Source organism: Lepisosteus oculatus, chromosome 17 (genome assembly GCF_040954835.1).
Source record: "Lepisosteus oculatus isolate fLepOcu1 chromosome 17, fLepOcu1.hap2, whole genome shotgun sequence".
NCBI lineage: Eukaryota > Metazoa > Chordata > Actinopteri > Semionotiformes > Lepisosteidae > Lepisosteus > Lepisosteus oculatus.
This window is the reverse complement of record NC_090712.1, coordinates 13,651,130-13,663,940: the sequence shown is the minus strand read 5'-3', so window position 1 is coordinate 13,663,940 and position 12,811 is coordinate 13,651,130. Positions and strand designations below refer to the sequence as shown.

The 12,811-nt window shown below is 38.0% G+C and overlaps 1 protein-coding gene across 4 annotated transcripts in view; it reads right to left on the bottom strand.

Moving 5' to 3' along the window:
• The window catches only part of srbd1 (S1 RNA binding domain 1), an 85,280-nt gene that overhangs the window by 29,008 nt on the left and 43,461 nt on the right, over nt 1-12,811 (bottom strand). For all 4 annotated transcript variants that reach the window (XM_069180026.1, XM_069180027.1, XM_069180024.1 and 1 more), the window contains exon 16: nt 6,376-6,458. In XM_069180026.1, the coding sequence (XP_069036127.1) occupies nt 6,376-6,458 (83 nt within the window). The remainder of the gene's footprint in view (nt 1-6,375; nt 6,459-12,811) is intronic.

Genomic DNA, 12,811 nt, shown 5'->3' with positions numbered 1-12,811 from the left:
ACCATAATGCAATAACTGAAACAAATCAAGGTACATCAATTATCTCTATACTAGGATGAACCACCTATCATAAAAAAAAACATTATTTACCAATATTTATTGCAGAAAGCTAAAATAAAGTTTTCTTTATTTATTTAACCTTTTCTTATAATTAAAGGCTGAAATGTATCAGCCTACACTGCTGTATGAATAAAAACAGAATTATAAGATATGTTGAGCACAGCATATTGCACTGGCCACAGAATGCTACTTTTTACTTATCTTGGCCAATCAATATGTAGTAACACAGAACAGCTAACTCTCAAACTGTCCAGTTGTCTTCCTAATAGTAGTATTGCTGTTATTGTTTGCTACCATCAAGTGTTTAATGTCCTAAAATTATTATAAGCAAATATTACATTTGGAAAATGTCTTCATATACAGTAAGTGTACTAATGTTTTAAGATATTTAATATACAGCACAAACAAAGCTCCACTAATGCACCTAGTTCATATACAAATTATTGTACATTCTTCCCAAAATCTATAACCCATCAAGAACTAAAATTTTTTAGTTAATGCTGTAAATGCCTTTTGGGTTTCAGCCATTAATTTCACTTTGATTCTCAAAACAACTGTGAGAAGAAACACTCTAGAAAGCAGTGACTTGACAGCTCAGTGAACACCCTGAACCCAGAGACTGTGCATATCAGATTAAGAACGAGAGAGGACACTTTCTGCTCCGTATGATAGAGGCGAAGTGAATGACCGACAATAGTAAAAGCGACTTCACTAATTGTATTGGTAAATTGCATGTACAGCCATACATTGCTTTTCAACATGCCCTGGCTTACAGATGTTGTGTTTCTTCATTATCAAACAAGAGCTTAACATGGACATTATGACTGAAATACATGCTGCAGGGAACATAAAAATGTAAAATTTCTGACATAACTTGATTCCGACCTTCAGGCAGAATGTTAAGAAAGCAAATAAACAGGAGGGTTTCTCTTGTTAAAGCAAATAAATACTGTACCTCCAAAGCATCAGTGCAACAGAAGGGGGTTTCATCAGGCCTGTTAGGCGTGGTCATGTTTTCAAAGTAATCATAGCTGATTCGCTTCAACTCTCTCCAAATGATGAAGGCTAGAGAATGAATCTTCTAGAATGAATGCGGCAGGATGAATGGATTCATTAGCACGTCGAACAGAAAGTAACGGAGTGAGCCGCATTTTTTCTCTTTTGTTTTTGCAATAAAGGGATCCCACACATCTAATGTCACGGGAAATAAGGGCAGCAGCCTGACACAGGGCTCACAATTGTACTGTAAGAAACAATGTTAAAGCTGAAAGAGTTAACCACTGCTATTGGGTTCTTGTACACAAGGTCTCAATGTCCAAACCCATTACCTAATGTATTCATCCGCATTCCCTGTTTATGGGAAAGGAACTCATGGCCATTTGAAGTCCATAATACGAATACTGAGACTCTAATAACTGTAGATTTTACAAGCACATTATTCTTTCCATTAGGATTAAAACCTCACCGAACAGCAATTTGTGAAAGAATTCTAGCAGGGCCCAGAGCCCAGAACTCTGACCTCTGAAGAGAAGCTTGGCAGAAGCTCACTTCTGGGTCTAGGAGAAAACATCTGGTTTGAGTTAGATGACTTGAAAAAATAGCCTCTGAACTGTGGGGACTGGTATTCACTGAGCCACAGATACACAAGAGAGGAAGGCCTCAAATACACCACAGATACAAGGTCTTTCTTTTGGAGGTTTTGGATTTTCTTTGTTTCCTTTTAAATTGACTCAATGTGCCTTAGTGACACACTGAGTGAAACACTGACCATGGCGGACACTGCCTTCACCTTTGTGTGAATGGCAAACCAGTCCTTTGGTCATTGATGGTCACTATGCAGCCCCCGTCTGCATGTTGTTAATTCTAGGACTTGAAATTTGACGAGTGTTTTACAGTGATGGTACAAAAGATGAATATAGCAAATTAAGGTGCTTGAAGTGTTCTAAGGGGAGGAGGGTGGGGGAGCTCCCAGCTGGATCAGTCGATAAAGTGCTAACCTAAGCACAGATTGTGTTCTATGGTGTCACAGGTTCGAGGTTGAGTCATGCCTGTAGCCAGCTGAACCAAGTGGCAGCACAAAAAATCCCTGCGACCTCCTGTTTGCCGTTGGGGAGGGACTGACCTCTTCGCCAACCTGCAGTGAGCCACCATACAGGGCTGCGATGTCTGTGAGGCGTCCGAAGACAAGGGACCCGAAGGTGGGCAGGTCAGAGGAGTCTGCCTACACTTCCTCATTCACCCCCATAGACAGATGCAGGGATTGTACTGTAGCTGGGAGCCCAGACATGAAAAACACATCTGGCTATTCAGCATCACATTGGTGTAATAGAAAAAATTTGCAATTCCAAACTTATATCTTACAAATTAGACATGTATTACAACTATTTCAAATGTCATGTATATGAGAATAAGGCAACAGTAAGAACGACCTCTGTTGTCATATTTTATAAAGCTCAGAACTCTTTCACTACATTTTGTGTTTTACAATACAATGGAAAGTAAGTTAGCACAAACTGTTAAACATAGGAAACTCAATTGATAAGCCTCAAACCCACTTTTCTTAAAAGAATGACAATTTTGCAGCATACAGATATACATACTGGAAATCTCACAATGGACAAAATGCATGTTAATAGCATGTCCACTTTATTGTCCAGTTTATCTCCCTGGAAAGAATTATTCCATGAATATCCTGGGATACTGTGAAACACAATCTTATCCTCACTCAAACACTTATGAAATATTGGGCATGTCTCTTCACACTTACACCAATAGCTCAAACAAATGATTAATGGATAAAGGTATTAATTTTATTCTGTCAGTCCACTGTATGCTTATTTTTGTTTTACAAATGGCAAATGTGTATTCAGAAAAATGAATCAGTAAGGAATATCTGACAGTTAAATCTCCAGTTTGTGATCTTAAGTGAAGAATTCTTTGTAAATCTATAATGGAGCACATCCATTATATGAGCTGTGGTCATGTCATGACCAGGATCCACATATTTTTAATCACAGATCAGAGTGTAGCCTGCTTGCAATAATGACTGAAAATTATTAGTTGTTACTGAACATTCATGAACTATTAAAGAAAATAAACTTTTCATTTCTGTTATTCTGAAACTAAGAACATGAAATACTTCTGATCATTTCATGGAAATTCAGAAAATTGCAGGCTTTTCCACAAAGCAGAAAAAAAATACCTGTTAGGTTTAAAAGAGTCAATAAATTAAAAGAAGGAAATGCGATCCTGCCCAATTTACATCATATTTGAATCACAACTAACTCTCTGATTCACCCATTATGATCAGAAAAGCAAGAGCTTCAATTCCTTATTTAATTCTAACAGCATTCAATGCTAATATTCCTTTTTGTGCTCTTAGTTCCTCATAGTAAAAGGTACTGAAATATTTTTGTTTGTTATTTAATTGTTATTAAAAGGCATTCTCAATCACAACAGTATGTTATTGAATAAAACTATTCTTTCCCCTTTTTTAACATCTCATGTAAAAGCAATAAAAGGGATTCAATCCTATAATCTACATTTATTTTGACTGAAGGTCTTCCAAAGTTGAAGCCAGCAATCTGTTGAAAAATATTAAACTACCCCAAGTCCTATGTCAATAAATGATGCTACTGGGAATAGTAATTTAATTAATTGTTCCAAGGAAAATTAATTACTTATTATATACTGTACAGTTGAAAAAACAAACAACATAACACTGGATTAGTGATGTTTTTAACCTCCTTATAATATAGCAATTGATTTCAGTAACTTGTATTCTGTATTGGAAATCTGACTTAATATTAAACAAAGGGAAAAGACAAAGAATATGTAAAACATTAGGAATTAAAGGTCAGAGAAATTTGGGCAAACAGCTGAACTGCAGATCAGGAAGGATTTTAAAAAATCCACAAATAGAGATAGAAGTGATGAAATAAGAACATTTATAAAAGAGAGGGTGGCATTTGGCATTTGTTTTTGAGCAGCTAATTGATTCAAGCTATTTATCTAACCATTACCTAAAAGAAGCTACAACAACATGGCTGGAAAGCTTAGCTTTGAGTGAAGAAACACTTACTATCAATTTTAAATACACTTATCCATAGCTGCCACCTGTTTGGTGTTTCACTGTTGATTCTGAAGTCCATTGGGTTGATTATCAAAAGCTTTGCAGATCTTGAACACTTGATTCAGGTTCCCTCATTGACTTGTTTATTCTTGATGAAAAAGATTCAGTTCTTTTAGCCTGTCAATGGTGGACATTTCTCTGGGCCTTGGCACTGACTGCAGAACAGCAATTTACATTTTTGTAAAGTGGTGACAAAAATGTATACAATATTCTAAACTCTGTTCTATTAGAGATCTTTTAAGTGCATTTTCCATTTCTTCAAGCCCAGCATTTTTCATGTCATATTCATAGTTTTTTATATAAATGTATTAGATATAAAGTATTCTTGAAGTTATTCTGGAGCTATAATGCTGTTGCAGTTTTTTCCTGCAACTTACTTACTCACAAAAATTAGAGCTTTCCTGAACCATTCCATGAAACCCACATCTAAACATTATTTTTTCTGATCAATATGGCACTTTATTCCTGACAGAGAACCATGAGATGTATCAGTATACCTACAGGACACTGTATGACTGTAACTTGTAAAGCAGCTTCTGTTCACGGTTCAGACAGAGGGTTTCTTCAGTGTGGTTTGAGACGCTGCTATCTGCCTTATCTAATAAGGCTGTGGATGAGTCTGAGGCTAGCAGTGAGTGGGAACAATCAACACACACAGATCTGCTATCCACATGGACGTTTGGAGCCTGTAATTAAGCGATGTGTTGAAAGATCTTTTTATAAGTGTGCTGGGAGTGTGAGCTGCAGCGAGGGACCTCAAGAGATCAGCATCACCACCACAGCTGAGGCAGAAAGGCCCCTGACTGGCAGGAGAGATCAACTGAAGCCCCGACACTGCAGCTCTGCTGTGCGAAAGGAAAAGGTTGGCGTTTGCAAAGAAACAAATAAAGGAACAAAAGAAGAAGCACAGCCAACAAACGAGTCAATGCTAGCGTTTCATAAGCAGGGTTGGAAGAGTTTCTTTTAGTGAGCTGCCCTTTAAAGGTTAAGTGACTGTATGGAAATTCCCGCTGAACTGCTTGGGCTTTCTTACTTGGCCTGCTGTTGAAGCCTCTGTGTATGGATTTATGGATGACACATAGCACTTGCAATGACTGCTCCCCTAATACCCCGCCCCTAGAAAAAGAAGACTAGTTCCCTTCAAACTTTTTAAGTGCCTCACAGGCCAGCTGATGGCAGGGATGGAGCCCCCACCTGAGACACAGCCTGGGAAGGTCAGGGCATGGCCTGTCTTCTCCTGGGCTCTACTGTACCACAGTGCTCTCTCACACTCAGCTCAGCTTGCTGCTCTGGGATACAGCAGGTCATACACACTTCCTATGAGCTCCTACAACACCTCCAGGGGATAAAGGAAATATCATTTAAAAAACATTCCTATCCACTCTTAAAAGGGAGTGTTGGTTGAAAAGGCCAAATAACAAAACTGATATTCCACTCTCGTTGCTCTACAGGCTCAGCTTTCTGTTGTGAAGTGGCATAACTCGGTACATTTTTAATTTTTTTTCCCGTTTTATCCAAGCATATTCCTCACTTGGTCAAATCCCAGGCTGTGTTGTAACTTGCATTTGAGGAAAGCCAATTATATGAAAAAGGTCTGCACATACATACTGTACAGGCTGATAAATGTTGCTCCAATATATGTAGATAAATGTTTTACAATGACATCAAAACTCTGGGCATGGACGTTATTATTTCTAGTTGAAGACAATACTTGTTTTTCACAATGCTGATTTTTTTTTAACTGTTAGTTTAAGATGATTGGAGCCAGCAAGTGTCTGTGCAGGAGTCAGACAGGGAGCAGTAAAAGGGACAACACAGGTTGTGACAAAAGACCTGGAGGTTATATCACAGGTTTAATAACCTATACTAGCGTTGGCTGCCGTAGAGACAGCAACAGAAAAAAACACACACACCGAGAAGAGATACCTGTGGAACATGTTCCAAAAATGGCTGTGGCTGTTTTGAACAGTCAGGATTACTTAATGTAAAATATCTTGACAATGGAAAAAATAGCCTTTCTAAATATTTACTGGCCTTGAGCAACGCCCAAACATTTTCTAACAAGGCTAAAAAGGCCAGGCCTTTAAAGACGAGAAACCATTGAATTTGCACACAATACATTCAAGCACATGTTGCTGTTAAGCGGAAGACAGCACAAACTGAATTGGCATGCATGCTGTTACCTGGTATGTTCCAATTCCTATGTGCTTAGGGTCAATTTTCACCAGCTCAGCTAATGGGTCTTGAACACGTCTTCCAATGGATACTGCAAGACAATTAGAAAACAATGTGGTCACAGGCTTGACCGCAGAAAGGTATTTACTTTGTGGGCTGCTCTCTGGTTAGTTAGAGAAATAAAAACACAGGCCATAACAGGTGGAACAGGAAGTTAATTGCATGACAAATGTGGCATTAACAGTGCTCACTTGCTGCACTTATTTAACATCTCAGATCTTGCAGATTTCACACCGGGAAGGGAGAGATTTTTACACCTGAAGAAGGGGAGCAATTAAGAATAAATACTCAAAATTCACAAAAGCAAGTTGGTTTTTGAGCTTTGAATGAAATCTAAAACATTACCACACTGGTGCAGGCTGTCAAAAATACTATTCTTCAGGTTAGCAAAGAAAAAAATCAACTAAAAACAGCTTTTAATAAACACAATGTGTAAAAATTATACTAACTGTAACATTAATATAAGTCTTAAAGTGCGAATTTCTAGTTGTTAGAGCCAGCATCTGTATTGTATGTACTGTATGTGAGCTGCAAAGGAACAAATAGTGGTTACTTTTATACCTAAATACAAAAAAACAACACTTTCAGCTGTGCAGACTTTTTTCAGGTGAATACTTAAATGTATTTATTTTTAAATCACTGCATAAGTGCAGGATGTAATTACATATAAATGTTAACAAAAACTTAAGCAGAAAAATTGGAAGCTATGTTCAAATGAAACAAAAACTGTTTGCAGTGTTACTTCATCAAACCACATTTCAGTAGGGGGCTCTCTGATAGAACGTACTCTTATGTTCAGGACCAAAGCTTGAACCCGTAGGCTGCTGAACAAGACGCAAGCTTGTCTCCACAGAGGAGTTTAATAACTGTTCTAATAAAGTAAGTCTTGATTACACTGTTAAAGATATGCAAATTACTTTTTCATTTGTCTGATTATTTAATATGCCCTCAATTACTCAATACTGCAGTGTCTGCAGAAAGCTCTGCAAAGCTGGGATTTTTTCATACATAGCCTCCCCCCCATTCACCCCATCTGAACACCCTTTCTTGATGAGTTATGACACGGCTCAGGTAATTTCTTTTTCCCTGCTGATGCCCAAATAGATTTTAAAATGCCCAATCCAGTCATAAGCACAGGCACTTCCAAAGCAGGCCCATGCACCGGGAAGGAAAATGCAATTAATTTTCTTCAACAGTACTTAATGAAATCTTAATTCAATTAAATCTGCCACTGATCATCAACAAGAAGAGAATTTCATCAGTGCTATACAGTACCTCTATGTATTTATAAGCTTCATTTTTGCAATTGCATTATCAATGGTTCAAATCTAAGGGCAGCAGATGTTTCCTGGTAAAAAGGCAGAAAACAAAAAAAAGTTCATGTGATTACAATAATTGATCTTCAATTGAAACCACATTACATTTCGGGTGCACTGGTTTATGATGAAGTTGTCAATGTCTATCCCTAGCCAGACAATATACACACATTATATTTAAACTTCTGACCTGCTTCTTCCATGTTATTTCTTGAAAAACATGTTAATGAATTTTTTCCAGTGACTAATCTTCACATTTTACTTCAAGATGATACATGTTGTTCCCCCTTAGAATCTGACTTCTTAGACAGAGGCAGAAAGTTTATATTTATAACTAATGAATCATCAGCTATTGCGTATTTTATAATTGCACATTAGAATTATTCCTACATTAAAAGTGTGCCAAGTGAAAATGCCAAAACAATGACACCACTCTTCTCATGGAAAAAAAGAAACATTATTGTGGATAAGACAATACGCCAAAGATAAGCATCTAATTTTTCAAAGATGGATGCGCAAATTTGTCATAATTTGAATGGAGGCATTTGGTTTAATAGTAACATACTGTAACCCGGAGAACTGTTCTACAAAGGCACACAATCAACACTACAGTGTCTTCTATGAAGATCACCGGAACAGAAGGGCACACAGCCCAGCTACAAAAAGGCAAACAATCAAAGTATGCTTATTTTTCTGAGAGCTGCTACTCAGAGAAAACATTTTAGATTGAATCATGATGGATGCCGAACTCTTTACATTTCAGGGACAGGACAAGACAAGGGATAAAGGGGTAAAAAAACCCAGAAATTCTGATAAGAGACTAAGGGCAGACGGGGTGATTCTGTTTCTGTCTAGTTCAATCAACCTGATGTATTCTATCCAAATCCACTAGGAGATTATGAAGCTGTCAATGACTAAACACGTGATACCAGAATGGTAATGAACAAACTGGAGGTTAGTATTTCCTGCAAGCCTACTCTTCAACATAACCCTCAGGGACATTCAACGCTGCTTGTTTATTTCTGCAGAATGCAACAAGTGACTGCTTACACACTGCCTCGAACCCTCCCAGCTTCTGTATTCCCTGTCGGATGAAATATCATCCCTGTCTAAATATTATTGCACCCTCTCATTTCCCAGAGAATCCCTGACAAAAATCCCCTCTGCATGTGGTGGCTTGTTCCTTGCTACCATGTGGCTGTTCCTGCATCCCATGTGCCCGGTCATTTATTTAGTCTTCAAATTTAAGAGGCTTAAATACACATTTGATCAAAAAGGTTGTTAACTTTTCACAGAGTCAGATCTTGTTTGACAGAGCTCCAACAACTTTCGTAGTATCATTTACTGAACATACTCTATCCCAACTGCAAACACTTCAAGTCACTAGCAGAGTAACCCAAAGAAAGCTAAACCATTTCTGTTGAAGTGAGAATCATGTGCTAAAACGGCTCAGGAACATGTTTGCAGTTGGAAAATATCCAACAGAATGAGATTTTAAAAATGTACCGAAGGTAGCACACACGCCCCTTTATTCATCTGAACGGATGAAATGCAGTATGCTCAGCAAAAGCATTTAATAAAGTAACTGGAATTCTTCACAGGTCATAACTCAGCCATCTGCGGAAGAGTCTGGAAACATGTGCCTTACCCTATTTAATCACAACAGTCTCTCTCTTTCACTGGAAAAGCATAGCTGGGATTTTGTCCCTTTACCCAACAGCGAGAGCCACCACCTGAGACCAGCACGCTCGGATTAAATTTTGGGACACTCCCAACTACAAAAGGAAACAAAAAAGGAGAAATACATAATCCTAGAAACAGGAGCTCATAAATACCTCCAGACTGTCCCACGTGACTCCCCATCCCCCCCAACACTTGCTGCTAAACAGGTGATATACTGTACAAACCTGCGAAAGAGGTGATGAAACATGTGATTTCGCTAGCCCGAACAAAGTTAGAAACAAAGCAAATTACGAAATTCTTAAAATATTTAAATACATTTTTTTCTCCTATCACCGACTGGAAACAAAAATATGTATATTTTTTTACAATTTCTCCATTTGATAATCTGACGTTAAGACTACACAAATGTTTCACAAACTTCTACATCTGCTTTTATTTTTAAAGTTATGTGGCCACAGGGAATCAGGAACAAGTTGCTCAGTCATGGTGCTGAAGCAGTAGGAAACGGTATCCTTGGATCAATAAGCTATTAGCAACCAAATGATCAAGATGGGCCAGATGACCTCCTCTCATTCCGAAATGACTAAAAAGAAAAACTCTGGCGAAACACCCTTCTTTGCCAAATTTTAAACAATTGGAAGAAGAAAATACTTTGTTTCACAATGGGAAATGCAATCTGTTAAATCCCCTAAATAGAGGTGGATATTGCCAATTTCTTTGTATTAAAAAGATTGATAAGCTTGGAAACAGTTGTAAAATCAACACAGAACTGTATATGAATGTGCTGAGTGAAAAAAAAGCTTCTTTATCTGCTGGAATGTTACGTTGAGCTGCCTTCTGCAAAAGGAGATTATCAGTCAGTGACTGATGGTTCAATACAGTGCATGCAAGCAGGATAAGAAATCATTTTTTTAAAAATCAGTCTACAAACCACCTCTTTACAGAATGACTAACTGCAGGACTGTCTACAGATTGACAACTTAGTGATTAATTGTGATAAAAAAATAATGTACTGTATGGGTCAAGAACAAAAACATTAAGTGCTACTCTTCTGCCACTAGGGGTCAGTATCAGTAAAACTCAAAACTTCCAAGAATGTTATTTTCAGTGAAGTAACAACAACAACAACAACAACAACAATTTACACTTATATAGCGCTTTTCTGGACACTCCACTCAAAGCGCTTTACAGGTAACGGGAACTCCCCTCCACCACCAGCAATGTGCAGTACCACCTGGATGATGGTGGCATAGCAGTTCAAAATGCTATCTAATACAGTATATTGGAACGCAACGGGGGCTCAGGCGGGCGCCCTTGCCGCATTAGGTCGGCCCCATCCCGACTGAGGCTCGAACCGGGACTCCCGCGTCTCTCTGCAGCGACCCAGCCCCGTGAGCTAAAGAGAGATCTCTCCACAGCCCAGTCGCTGTAGTCCTGCTATCACAGGGAAGGGCGGTGACGTCACCTGCTCTGGTACGCCGGCTCTTACACAGTGCCTGTCGGCCGTAAGCGTTACAATAAATATAATACACAAAATGTAAGTACTGTAATATCCTCCTTGACTTGATGTATTAGTTTTGTGATCTTGAGTCTCTCTACACTCTCTTCACATACTTTCTGCCCCCCCGTCTGTAGAACAATTTCCAGAGCTTGTTCATTGTCCACCCTCAACCCTCAGTGGTGGAATGAGCTGCCCACTGCCTTCTGAATTGCAATTGTTTGTGAGGCACTTGCATTGCTCTTTCATCTTGTGGTAGACTTATGGTTGTTTTATTAACTTACTGTACCTGCCGGTTTGTTACTTATACTGTACATAAAATTTACACTGAAAATCCAGGTATATTGCACTTTGCCATGGATAAGAGTATAAGAGCCTGGCAAATAATAGGAATAAAATTTTCATGTTTTTGTGACAGAAAAAGTAAAGTAAGATATAGATACATTTAGTGTACCAAAGACACTACGATTTGGGACTCATTATTCAGAAATATTTTCTTTGCTTTAATGTCACACTGACAGACTCAGTAATATTTTAGATACTTTGTTTTGCTTACTGGATTATCACAGAATTGTGGTCATTTTAATTGCTATGAGGAACAATAATCAGCTGATCAATATTCTACACAGTGCCTTTCCCAGAGAGCCACCTGCACAAACAACAATGCATTAATAACTTGAATACAACAAACATATAATAGCACTGAAGATTTGTGAAATGATAAACAAATGCAGTCAAACTACTTTCTTTTAGCCATAGAAATGGTAATCCATTAATAAGTAATCATTCAAAGCCATAATTCTCTCTTGTACAAAATTGGCAAACTCTTCTATTTTAATAGAAAGATGTTTAAAGAGGTTTCATCTTGGAATTATCTTAGATGACCAACAGTTCTGATTTCCTGAGTGGCAAGGAACCTCTATACTTTTGACCTCTAATTCAACTCCTTGGCAGAAGATGCTGCCTTGAGCACAGTAGCCCCATTTGTCTTAAGACTGAGCCTCCAAAGCCTTATATGCATGTCACCAGTTTGAATCCTCATGTATCATGACTACAGTTTCAAGAATGCATGTTATTTCAAGAGCACAGGATAACAGAAGTCCTTATTGTGAAGGAAAAGGCCAAGCGTTGTTTCAGTTTCTCACTTGGAAACCTTCCTGTCACCTGGAATGTGTTTACTTATTTCAGCCAGGTTGAAGTGGGAATTTCCACAGCACTGGGCTTCTCCAGTGCATATTGCTTTGGAACTATAAAGCTACACAGGTTTAATAAAAAGTGGTGTTGGTGAATTGAGGTTTCTGTCAGACTAACACTTATAACTCAATAAGAATTCCACACAAGGAACACTATTAATGGAAGATACGTGTACATAAAAAGGAAGAAATATAGGTACTTAGCAAACTTATAAAGCTTCCTGTCTCCACAACAAAATATATTAACTCCTTCCCCAAGCTCTTATTTCTGTGATTAAGAGTCACCAAAAATGTCAACAATGAGGTTGGGTTAAAAAAGATTTGTGAAAGACATAAAACCAGGAATCTTTGCTTAATTGCAGAAAGAAAAAACCCTCCTAATATGACTTTCTCATGTAGGATTGATGGATGGACCTAAAGTTATTATGGTATGTACTTTTCAGAAAATATACTTTTCCCCTTGTTCAATCACAGAACAATACAATTCCAAAAAAATCCACGTAAAACATGGTGAAAAACAAAACTAAATATTTATCACTACCATATTTTTCTCATTCTAGAAGGAAGTTGCAATGAAAGTTATATTGGAGTATTTTCTAGTGTGACTTTCCAGTCACACTCTACAATCAGTATGAGATCATACATGGTCTCTTCAAGAATAACATCCTGGCACAGATTTCAAAGCACTTCAGTT